Source organism: Colias eurytheme, chromosome 14, assembly GCF_061535395.1.
Source record: "Colias eurytheme isolate Ceu_HAF_F1 chromosome 14, ilColEury1 Martin Lab GWU primary, whole genome shotgun sequence".
Lineage (NCBI taxonomy): Eukaryota > Metazoa > Arthropoda > Insecta > Lepidoptera > Pieridae > Colias > Colias eurytheme.
The window spans coordinates 5,517,016-5,530,254 of record NC_142993.1 but is presented as its reverse complement, the minus strand read 5'-3'; the positions used below and the strand labels follow the sequence as shown (position 1 = coordinate 5,530,254).

The following is a 13,239-nucleotide window of genomic DNA, read 5'->3' as shown; positions in this document are numbered from 1 at the left end:
TCATATTCACAAAATTCACAACTTTTTTTAATTTTCATTTTCAGTTTTCACATAAAAAGTTAAGACTTGATTGATCACCATAATTGTACAAAAATAAAAAAATTCGGTAAATATTAGTTTTCCCTGTATATATTTAAAAAACTTCAGAATATATAAAATTGAAATAAATGATAAGAATTTATAAAAGCTTTTGTTTCTTAAATTATTTTTACGTTCGAAGCAATGGCTAATCAAGAGCCCACCGATTTGGATTGGGTGCAATTGCGCCGTGAGATGGGTACAGTGCCACTGGGGGAAACAACTCGAGAAAAATTTGTGAGAAAGTTTCAAGAAAATCCATTTGTACCTTTAGGTAAATATATTTCCTGTAGAATATTATGGTTCATAGGGGTATAAAAGTACCTCGGAGCAATATGTTATAACACTTTATTTGTTTAATATTATGTAATTTTATCCTTCTAGGTTGTGCAGCAACAGCAGGTGCATTAACTTATGGCTTATGGTGTTTTAGAAATGGAAAAACACAAATGTCTCAAACTATGATGAGGATGCGAATTTTGGCTCAAGGATTTACCATTACAGCTCTGGTTGTTGGAGTGGTAATGACGGCTGGAAAAACAATAAAATAATTGTACATTTAAAAATAAATCAAAATATTTTAACTTTTCTTGTAATAATGAAATGCTGTTGTAGTAGATAATTAATAGGTAATATTATTTTTTATTAATTTATAGGTTACTAAAACATAAATGCATAAATATCTAATAATGATTAGTTTTTATTTCACACTCGCTGTGCCCTGCGGTTTTACCCGCATTGCTCCGCTTCTGTTGGTCTTAGTGTGATGATATATATAGCCTATAGCCTTCCTCGATAAATGGGCTATCTAACACCAAAATAATTTTTCAAATTTGACCGGTAGTTACTAAGATTAGTGTGTTTAAAAAAACAAACTCTTCAGCTTTATAATATTAGTATAGATTACCTACATAAGCAGTCTGCCCAACTGCCTGTTGGGCAATGATAGTCCTCAGGGATCACATAGATAATGGTGAATTAAAAATAGTATTTTATTGTTATTAAAATGAGAATTTGTGATATTGATCTAGTAGTTGCCGAGTTTAGCTTGTTCAAATTAATGCTCCGGCTTCTATATCAGCTATTTTAACTCAATTCAGCTTATTATAACTACATAAGGGCCTGTAGCATTTTATAATATTGTGCAATAACAGTGCAGTTGCATATATGTATATACAAAATTTTAAAAGTTTTAAATACCTATACAAATGCATTTATTTTTGAGATGTTGATGAACAAATAATCAAAAAGTATGAATATTAAAGTACCTATATAAATATGAAATATGTACCTATTTAATTGTATGTACATATTAGTACAAACAAAAATATAAGTTGAAATACATATCCTACAAATAAATTATTATTATGCATATGTTTGTGAGGAATCATGGATACATGTATGTTTGTTTGACTGTTAGTTACTCTTTCACGCAAAAACCACTGAACGGATTTTCATGACACTTAGCAATGATTGACGATTGTAGCCACTACCACTAGTATCTAATCTGTGCTATATGTATCAAAACAACACAAGCTACTGTCTATAGAAATACTTGCTTTCTAGGGTTCAAATCAAATCAAATCAGTTTATTTGCATGCATATGGTCATACAAAGGTGTTAATAATTAATATACAATATTTATACACATATACTGCCATTGTAAATGGCGTGCAAAATTTTCCGGGTTCCGTACGGACCGTACCCTAACGGGACCCTATTACTGAGACTTTGTTGTCTGTCTGTCTTCAGGCTGTTTCTCATAAACCATGATAGCTAGAAAGCTGAAATTTTTACAAATGATGTATTTTCGTTGCCGCTATAACAACAAATAGTGTACTAAAAATTAAAAAAAAAAGTAAAATATTTAAAGGGGGTCCCCGTAGTAGTAGTAGTCCCCTTCGTGCGCGAGACCGACTCGCACTTGGCCGGTTATACATAGGTATATTATATTTTTACCGCACTGCACGTCGGTCTAGTAAAAAATATGTATGTACTACGGACTAGCTACAATATTCATGCAAATAGAAACTCACTGAACCGATTTTGAAAATACTCTGCATTGACGTAGCACGTAGGTACCTAATTTTAATAGGTAGCATATGATAAAATAATACGAAATACTTGATTTTCGCGCGGGTGATATAGTACGATTCAAACTATTTCAAACTTTGTGCGGGTCGAATCGGATCGTACGATTTAATATCATAGATCTTTAGATAAACTTTAAATTATGCTTTCTCATTCAACGATGATAACATCGTACATAACTGTAATATGCTTTACATATTTTAATTTACATATTTCATAGCAAAAGTTATATTCAAGCAGATGCTGGAACCTGTGGCTGGAACTGCTGGTACCAACTACCACACTGGTAAATACTAGCGTTTAGCTACTAATGTATTCTGTGCTGGTACTTTGCTGGAACTCACACATCTCAGAGTTCTCAGCCATAAAAAGGTAGGTACTCTGTGGTTCTCAGACTCAGATTTGTGAAAGCCGAAATGTCAACACTCATGACTCAACGTCAACGTCAAAAATTAATAACAATTGTATTGTCATTATTAATTTGTCATTGTGTTTGTCATAGGATAGGACTGCATTTCGTTTTGACTATTTTATTTTCGTTTAACCCTGTGGTTTATCCTATCTGCAATCATAAAAGCGATGAAAAGAAGAGAAATTAAAAGAGGTTTTTAAAATGAATTGTGGAAAACAAAATCTCTTCTAAATCGGGGTGAGAAAGATTCTTACCACTTATTCTCAACTGTTTATACCTAGCAATAGAAATTAATTATTATAATATACTAGCGGTCCGCCCCGGCTTCGCCCGTGGTACATAATTACGTTTTCTCTACATAAGAACCATCCTCGTACTTCAAGGAATATAATAAAAAAAGAATTATCGAAATCGGTTCAGCCGTTCTCGAGTTATGCGCTTACCAACACATTTTGCGATTCATTTTTATATATAAGAAATATATTTAGCTAATCAGTTTTTATCTTCCAGTGATATAGTTACATAGGATTATGAATGGTTTTATAGCCGTACACTGTGGTAAGTCAAGTAAATATTTGTTTATTTTCGTTTATTAAATAAGGGCCAATAGTTTCATATTATAATACCTTCTCCCTAAAATTGTTAACTTCAAGGTGCTGGATACCATAGTGATACTTTAAGGAAAGACTATCAAAAAACTTGCTATACAGCATGCAGAAAAGCTGGACAAGCTCTTAATGAAGGAGGAAATGCAGTTGATGCTGTAGAAAAAGCTATAGTTGGTAAGTTATGTTTATTTTGAATGTTATATCATTTTCAATAAAATTTATTACTTTTGTTATGTACTGTGTATACACGCCTTAACTATTAGAGGATGCATGGGGCCACCCAAGAAGGACTTGCACCTGTTAGCAATTGCGACATCGCGCACACCTGCGATTCCAGAGAGTGTTGCGGCAATCATCGCCACCGCGACGCTGTAGCTGCTCCGCCGTGGATGACGAGCACTCTTTGTTCCAACATTGAACGGGAGGGACATAGTTTAAGTTAGGAATAATTTATCATGTAATTTTTTTTACAATAAATTATTAATAAGTAAATTTCGGATTTTTTTGCGCCTTCGCGGGTCGGTCAATATAATTGGCGCAGTCTTGTGGATAATCCTTGAGAGCCGTCTCTCGGAACGCGAAACTACAAGCATCGAGTATCGCTATTCCATCGGAGGGACGACGACGGGGATCCAGAACCTACACCGTTGGCCGCCGCAACGCGAAGGGTATCCAAACATTGATACTGCAAGAAAGGCCGAAATGAAAATCCTGTAAGTACACTAATTCTCTTAGTGACTTGCCACTCCTAGATTGTAAGTTTTCCTAGATTACCCATTCACGGGAACCGAGGAACTGTAGTGCGTAGGCTTAAAATATATTAATTCATCGAGAATTAATTGTAGAATTTTACAAAATCAATTTGTAAAATTCAAATATATAGATATTAGGTTGATAAAAGATTAATAAATTTAAATATTAATTAATTACGAATTGATTAATTTTCGAATTTTACTAATTAATTCATTTTATAATTCAAATATATTAGGTAAAGATTATTAATTTTTTATATTAGTTTATCGAAGTAAATAAATTTAATTAAATTTAATATATTTTATATAGGTAATACAGATATTTAAAATGTCAGATTTGGATAAAATTTTTAATGCGCTTAGACTTTTGCCAGAATTCGATGGTAATGTTAACGTTTTAACAAGATTTATACATTTAAGTGACCAATTAGCTGAGGAATTTATAGATAAAGATCCCGGAAATACTTTAAAAACTGCCGCGTTATGTAATGGTATTTTAAATAAAGTTACTGGGCCCGCAGCCCGAGTTATTAATGCAAATGGTATACCTACTACTTGGCACGGTATTAGAAGCGTATTAGTTAATAACTTTTCTGACCATAGAGATGAGACCGCCCTTTATAACGATTTAGCCTTATTAACGCAAGGTCGTAGCTCTCCTCAAGAGTTCTATGAAAAATGTCAGCATCTTTTTAGTACCATAATGACGTATATAGCATTACATGAAACAGTCGTTACTACTCGTGAGGCAAAAAGGGACCTGTATCAAAAATTAACACTACAGGCTTTCCTACGTGGTTTACGAGATCCGTTAGGCTCACGCATACGTTGCATGCGCCCCGCAACCATTGAAAAGGCATTAGAATACGTTAATGAAGAACAAAGCACTTTATACCTTCAACAACGTAATGAAACTTTTGATAGGAAACCCCACGTACCTTTTATAATGCCGTACTCGCATGAACCGTTTTATAGACATAATGATTTTAGTGAAATACATTCGTTTAGACCGCAATTTAAGCCATCAAATTTTATTCAACCATACGGACCAGCACGTCCTACTCGTACTATGCAAATTTTCCGCGCTGCACCCCCTAACTATAACCCGCAGAGCAATACGTTCAGATTACAGCCTAAACATCCCGCGCAACCGAAACCGCATCCTATGAGTGGCGTTAGCCATTACGTGACAAAGACTTTACCACCGACACCTTTTGCACGCGCTCATGATTGGTCAAAATTTGGTAATCCACCCCCGAGTAATTATTTTAAGACTAGGGAGATGAATCATAATGAATATCTAGATGAAGATTATTACTGTACCGATTTATATCCTTATGAGGATGACTATTATAATAATGAATATTACTGTACGGAAAATGAACCTTATGTACATTACGAACAGACAGACGCACCTGAAAATTTTGAAGAAACGTGTGACGTACGTTCAGAACACGATCAGGATTTTCAGAATCCACCAAAAATTAGAAAAACCAAAATAGAATTAAATCTACACACGCAACGTCAACTTCCTTATATTCAAATTCATAATCCTCCACTTAAATTGTTAATTGATACTGGAGCTAACCAATCTTTTCTTAGCCCCGATGCAGTACAGAGATATTTTCCGGACGTTACTCTTAATTATGATCCCTTTGAAGTAACCAATGTTCATGCTGTAACTCGTAGTAATTATTCTATAACATTACCTAGTTTTCCTGAATTTAATGACCCTGACGATATCACATTTTTCGTTTATAAATTTCACAATTATTTCGACGGCTTAATAGGTTCAGATTTGTTAGATAAATGGGAAGCATCCATTAATTATAAAACTAAAACTTTAAATACTTGCAATGCTACGAATCGGTTATTAGTATATGACTCACGGAACGCTAATCTTTATGAGGACGTCATACCCGCAGGAAGTAGTAAATTAGTTAGACTACCTGTAGATGTTGAGAATGGAGACGCTATTATACCGGAACAAATTATATGTAATTGTCATATTTCTGAATGTTTAACGAAGGCGAAAAGCAATCGCGCTATCGTCGAAATTTCTAATCCAACCCGTAATGACGTAATTTTTTCAATGGATCGACCGGTATGTGCCGAGGTTTATAATAATGAGTGCACGCGCACCAAACGTTCGTCCGACCGTGTGAAACAGGTATTATCTCGCTTGCGTACTGATCACTTAAATAATGAGGAACGTTTAAATTTAGAGTCATTATGTACACAGTATGCGGATGTATTTTATATAGAAGGAGAAAACTTAACATTTACGAATAAAATTAAACATTCTATTAGAACTAAGGATGAAATACCGGTTTATACGAAAAGTTATCGCTATCCATTTATTCATAGGCAGGAAGTACAAAATCAGATAAGTAAGATGTTAGAACAGGGTATTATTAGACCATCAGATTCAGCATGGAGCTCTCCTATTTGGGTAGTACCTAAAAAGGCAGATGCATCCGGTAAAGTTAAATGGCGTTTAGTTGTTGATTTTAGAAAGTTAAATGAGAAAACTTTGGATGAAAAATATCCGATTCCTAATATTACAGATGTCTTACGTAAATTGGGTAACTGTCAATACTTCACAACGCTAGATTTAGCAAGTGGGTTTTATCAAGTGGAAATGAACCCGGCTGACATTCCAAAAACTGCTTTTAGTGTAGAACATGGTCATTTTGAATTCTTAAGAATGCCCATGGGTCTAAAGAACAGTCCGTCTACTTTTCAAAGAGTTATGGATAATGTACTGAGAGAATTGCAAAATTCTATTTGTGTAGTCTACCTGGATGAAATAATAGTGTTTAGCACTTCTTTACAGGAGCATATCGTTAATCTTGGGAAAGTGTTTCAGAGATTGCGTGAATCCAACTTTAAAATACAGATGGATAAATCGGAATTTCTTAAACTTGAAACCGCGTATCTAGGTCACATTATTAGCAAAGATGGGATAAAGCCTAACCCAGATAAGATATCTGCCATCCAAAAGTATCCTCTTCCGAAAACTCCAACCGACATTAAACGATTTCTAGGTCTATTAGGTTATTATAGGAAATTCATACCAGATTTCGCTAAAATCACGAAACCCATGACACAATGCTTAAAAAAGGGTTCAAAGATAACATTTTCTAAAGATTATATAGAATGTTTCAATAGGTGTAAAACATTATTAATGAATGATCCAATTCTTCAGTATCCTGATTTCAATAAAGAATTTATTCTTACGACTGACGCGTCGAATTTAGCTATCGGTGCTGTACTCTCTCAAGGCCCCGTTGGTTCCGATAAACCAATTGCGTACGCTTCACGTACACTTAATAGTAGCGAAATTAATTATAGCACGATTGAGAAGGAGCTATTAGCAATTGTCTGGGCAACGAAGTATTTCCGCCCTTACCTTTTTGGCCGTAAGTTTAAAATTATAACTGATCATAGACCCCTTCAATGGGTCATGAATTTAAAGGAACCTAATTCCCGTCTCACACGTTGGAGGCTCAAACTTAGCGAATACGATTACACCGTAATTTATAAGCAGGGAAAACAAAATTGTAACGCCGATGCTTTATCGCGAATTCAAATTAATAATGAGGAAACAGATTCTTTAGCGGTTAATCCAACAGAGACTAAACCTTCATTAATAAAAAGAAGTTCAGATACAATTAGTGGTCATTCCAATTCAATTAAGATTACTGCACATTCGAAATCAGATACTCTTAAAGCAAATTCCGACACCGTCACAGTTCATACTGACGCGGAGAACCCAATTCTCTATATCCCTATAACAGATGTACCGGCTGATTTACCTATTCATATCTATACTAAGAAGAAATATGGCGCTGTTGCTAAATTTAGGTTTAAGAGGGTACCTAAATTGTTACAGAATCCTTCCTCTGATCCTGTGCCTGATTCGAGCGGAAGATCCCACCCTGAGTAGCTTGGATGATGGACCCGGTATATTACCATTTAATATTGGAACTGCAAGAATTGTCACTCATTACCATTCATTTTTGCAAATTATTAATTTAAAAGATATTCGCGATAGTATAACCATAGTAAAGGATCAATTAAATTCATTAACACCTAATTTGCACGATAGATTATTTTCGCTATATAATTCACATATCGAACACTTACATTATAAGATTATTAAATTATCAAATCAGTTAAAAACTTTTGAACCCAATCGCAAAAAGAGAGGTCTCATAGATGGTTTAGGTTCAGTAATAAAAAGTATTTCTGGTAACCTAGACTATACGGATGCAATTAAATATGATACCGCAATTAAATTATTACAAAATAATGAAAATAGATTGGTCACAGAAATGAATAATCATATAAGCCTCAGTAAAGATTGGATAAACCAACAATCTGATATTTTAAACAACTTAATTAAAAATCAGGAAAAAATTGAAATAGCTATAAATGATTTAAAGGCCAATAATTTAAACATTACTATATACATCGATTTAATTCAACGCGTAGCAATTTTATCAGATAACATTGATGATATATCTGAGGAATTACATAGATTAGAAAATTTATTAGGTTTTATTCGTGCGAAAAGTACGCATCATCTTATGTTCAATTCAAATTCACTAAAAGAAATGTTAAATAAGTTAAACAAATTTTATGGCAAAGATCAAATCCCTCAAGTTAATTATAGAGAATATTTTGATTTAGTTAAACTAGGCTATTATTATAGTAATAGAAATATAGTTATAGTTTTTATGTTCCCGGTTGTCCTTCCTGCTACCTTTGAATTATTTAAATTATCCATAGTTCCTAATAAAGATAGTAAAGTCCTAATTCCACCCTATCCTTTTGTGGCAATTCACGACGAGGATTTTATGTACATGGAGGCAGAATGCCCGAAGTCTGGCCTAGGGTATCTATGTGAGGACAAGCTGAACCATCATCGATCCAAAAATGACTGCGTGTATCACCTTATTACCACGCAACGAGTCGTCGCATCTTGTCTCTTCACGCCTGTGGAGCTCGGAGCACCCGCACTAGAAAAATTAGACGACGCCCACTACGTCATCAGTTTCCCCAAGCCATCAAAAATTCACCTATCATGCTCGCAAGATCAATATGACGTCATTAAAGGAAGCTACTTAGCCACAATACCCAAAAACTGCATTCTTCAAACGGAGGCTTTCAAGATAGTCAATCGAGAAGACCATATCAAAGGACAGATAATGAAAATTGCAAACCTGCCAGATTCCAGCCAATATAATACAGATGAAGAAGTTCTGAAGTTGAATTCGATAAATTTGGATAAATTACACGCTAGTAACAGAGCTATATCAATGGAAATGCCTATCAGTACTAACAACGGATACGAGATTCTCTATATGCAGCCTTCCATCATACCGATATATGTTATATTAATAACGAGTGCAGTTGCCCTAGTGACATGGTACGTCGTACGGAGAGTGCGTACATCAAAGCCTATTACTACGAGTGTTCATGGTAATCAAAGAGAAGAAATAGAACATCAATCGGCGGAGTGTGAAATTTCAGCGATATTAACGAGCCTTGCCCGCCAATAATCGCTGAACTTCAGGAGGGAGGTGTTATGTACTGTGTATACACGCCTTAACTATTAGAGGATGCATGGGGCCACCCAAGAAGGACTTGCACCTGTTAGCAATTGCGACATCGCGCACACCTGCGATTCCAGAGAGTGTTGCGGCAATCATCGCCACCGCGACGCTGTAGCTGCTCCGCCGTGGATGACGAGCACTCTTTGTTCCAACATTGAACGGGAGGGACATAGTTTAAGTTAGGAATAATTTATCATGTAATTTTTTTTACAATAAATTATTAATAAGAAAATTTCGGATTTTTTTGCGCCTTCGCGGGTCGGTCAATATAATTTTTGATTAACTAACTATATTGTTTTGAAAAATTTATTAATATTGTTTATACTTTTTTAACAACATTTATTGTGTTCACTGAATAGATATGAATGAAAACTTTTCAGAGCTGGAAAATAGTTCACTAACAAATGCTGGCTATGGATCAAACTTAAGCTGGGACGGCTTAGTAGAATGTGATGCTTCAATTATGAATGGACAAACCTTACACTTTGGTGCCTGTGGAGCTGTATCAAATGTATGGAATCCAATCAAATTAGCAAAACAATTGTGTATTAAGCAATGTGACAACCTCTCCCTTGGTAGAGTGCCACCTTGTATACTAACTGGGAAAGGAGCCCGCACATGGGCAGAAAGAATGGGCTTGGAAATTGTTGATGACAAAAAAATGATATCAGCCAGAGCCTTTCGCAACTTCAAACACTGTAAAAGGAAATTGAAGAGATACTCTCTACAAAATGATGTTAGATTCAGTCCTTTGGACACAGTTGGGGCAATTTGTGTGGATTCTAATGGAGTTGTTGCAGCTGGAGCTAGTTCAGGAGGTGTATCTCTAAAGCATGAAGGAAGAGTTGGTCAGGCAGCTTCTTTTGGCAGTGGTGTGTGGGCAGTCATGAGTAGAGATGGAATAAAACCCTCAGTAGCTTCATGTACTTCAGGATGTGGAGAGCATCTTATTAGAACCCAACTAGCTAAAAACACAGCAGAGAGCTTGTTTGAATCATCACCAGTATTAAGTTTAGATAAATGTTTAAAGGAAAAGTTTTTGGAATCACCTTTCCTTTGGGATATACCAGAAAGGCTGGGAGGAGCTTTAGCATTATCATTCAATCCTGAAATAGGAGAAGGGGAACTGTTATGGGGTCACACCACTAAGACAATGTGCATTGGATATATGTCTACAGAGATTGCTAAACCAAAGGTAAATTAAAGAATCAGTTGCAACATTTTCATAGTTATCAAAATGTTTTATGGAATAGATAACAATGTTAAAGTGAAATAAGAAGTAACGCACTAAAACAGGTATAAAAATAAGTTCATTTCTTTAATAATGACAATTTTTTTATTTCAGTGTATTATCTCTTACTTGCCCGCAAAAGTGGAACCTGGACGCAAAGCTGTAGTCTCTGGATTACCATTTAAAGTTCCCATACAACCGTGCCCTGTTTTGCAATGGGAAATCAAGACTGAACATCACTCAAATGGATCTCTTTGATATTGGCTTATAAACTTTAAATTCAAGCATAGTCACTGCCATGAATCATCTCATTAAAGAAAAGTATTACTATTGACATTATGTTTACCCATTCAGTTACTATTTTGAAGGGTTCTATAATAGCTTAGTCTCAATGTGATATGTAGTAATTTTATGAAGCTTTAAAATATGGTTCATTTTTATACAAAATACAACATGCTTATACCTTAAAAATATAATATTGCAATACAACATAGGACTGTGTTAAAATAAATTCATAACTGCCAATGTACATCTTTCATTAAAATACCTATTACAAATTTATAATAACAAGTGATTAACAGAGTAAAACTACATTGATGGTGGTAAAGCTAGCTTTAATAAAAAAGTGGGAGGTTCGAATCTGGTATGCAAATATTTAAAGTACATATACAACACCTTAGATTACAAAATAAAAGACAGATGGAGCGTTGCCGAACTAAACCGAATAATTTATCGTCATTTCCATAAAGCTATGTGTGCTGTCATTTCGCCGTTGCACTGTACGTACACGGTGCTTCTGTGTGCGTGTTATGTTACCAGATAATGAAAAATTTCCCAAATTTTTGCCCGACTACGGAAGAAAGAGGGTTATGTTTTTCGAATGTAGGTATGTATGTATAATATTTCTTTGACACGCGTATAAACTGTTGGATCGATTTTGAGTTGTGACTTGTGAGGTGTCATTGCAATCATCTGAATTATGAAGGTAGCTGTGGTGGTAGTGACGTAGGCTACATAAATTATTAGCAGTCATGTTTTAATTTTTATTTTAATATAAATTCGGGTTTTTGATATTATTGCACGCCTCATAAGCGAAGCGTTGAGGTGGGTACTACTGTCACTTCGCGCAAAACATCTGATTTTTCAAACTTAAAATGTCTTTATGTATCATACATTGCACTTGTAAGATAATACATACACACACATATTAAGAAAAAACACTATTTTTAACGTTCATGATATTTTTGATGTCATTTTTGTTATTTAAACTAGTTAAAAAACAGTTTAAAAAAGTTCTGTCTTGGACGTCCGTGTGTCTGTATGTGCGGATCCTTTTTCTTGTTAACACGATAGCGACCGAAATACTTTACTAATCGAGTCTTTTTTTTTCTCTTACGCTTGAGTATGCTCAGGAATAGAACCCTTTCATTTTTCAGGGTCTGATTCGATGTGGTTTAATTGTTATTAAATAAACAAAAATAAAATAATTAATAAATATTTATTTAAAAAAAATTATGAGGCGTGCACTTTTGGATTTTCCAAATTATTTTATAATATTGTAAAAATTATTTTATCACCTATCTAGTATCTACTAAAGTTATACATGGACAAAATAATTTTATTCAATTTTTATTAAATAAATTACATTAAATTTATTAAATAAATTACATTAAATTTATTAAATAAATTACATTAAATTTATTAAATAAATTACATTAAAAAAGTTTTTATTTTTCAAAACATATGAATGCGAATAGCGGTAGTTTTTAGTCGAGAATGCGGGACATTTTATTTTCATCATATCCATCATGTGTTCACATGAATTAAATCGCAAGCGAAAACGACGCTTTTTATAAAAGTAACAAAAAAATGTACCTATAATGCTTTTTAAAATAATCTAATAATGACCATGAACTTTTATTGCACTATACAAATAATCACATTCACGATCGAAAAATCCAACAGCACTACCCCGAATATCTTTTAACCATTTTACCCCTAAAAATGGCAAATTCATTTTCAAAATACTGGCAGCATACGTTGAAGTTTTGAATTCCTTCGTATTTGTAAAATTATTATTTGTATACAAAATTAAATAAGCCAAATAATCTACAGAAAATCTGTAAAACGATGTTTTATCTTTTTGTTTGTTTTCGGGAACAAGTTTTACAGCGTTTTAATATCACAAGACAGCATTTTTTTACTAAAATATCAAACCCCTTTTGACGTATTGCATGACACTAGAATCGCTATAGCACTAGCGGAGGAACGTATTCGTTTTTGATTTCGTATTTTCTTTGACAAGGATGATGAATGATTGACATGCTCCATCTGTATTTTATTTTGTAATCTAAGTACAACACATACAATTTGTGATATGAAAGGTGAAGTTTTCAAATAAAAGGCCTGAAATTCAATTTAATTGTTTTTATTTTATAAGACAGTG

General features: G+C 34.0%; 3 protein-coding genes across 3 annotated transcripts; all 3 read left to right on the top strand.

Moving 5' to 3' along the window:
- The first annotated feature begins 131 nt into the window (after window positions 1–131).
- Window positions 132–663, top strand: LOC149902894 (HIG1 domain family member 2A, mitochondrial). Its single transcript, XM_090109535.1, has 2 exons — window positions 132–352; window positions 463–663. Exons 1-2 carry the CDS (start codon window positions 223–225, stop codon window positions 627–629), a joined length of 297 nt encoding a protein of 98 aa, XP_089965661.1. The 5' UTR covers window positions 132–222; the 3' UTR covers window positions 630–663.
- Window positions 664–2,571: 1,908 nt separating this feature from the next.
- On the top strand, window positions 2,572–11,466 carry Tasp1 (Taspase 1). The gene is made up of 5 exons (XM_090109226.1): window positions 2,572–2,818; window positions 3,092–3,139; window positions 3,235–3,363; window positions 9,943–10,757; window positions 10,908–11,466. Exons 2-5 carry the CDS (start codon window positions 3,112–3,114, stop codon window positions 11,049–11,051), a joined length of 1,116 nt encoding a protein of 371 aa, XP_089965352.1. The 5' UTR covers window positions 2,572–2,818; window positions 3,092–3,111; the 3' UTR covers window positions 11,052–11,466.
- Window positions 8,117–9,738, top strand: LOC149902893 (uncharacterized). Its single transcript, XM_090109225.1, has one exon. The coding sequence runs from the start codon at window positions 8,279–8,281 to the stop codon at window positions 9,506–9,508; it is 1,230 nt and encodes a 409-aa protein (XP_089965351.1). The 5' UTR covers window positions 8,117–8,278; the 3' UTR covers window positions 9,509–9,738.
- Window positions 11,467–13,239: the final 1,773 nt, after the last annotated feature.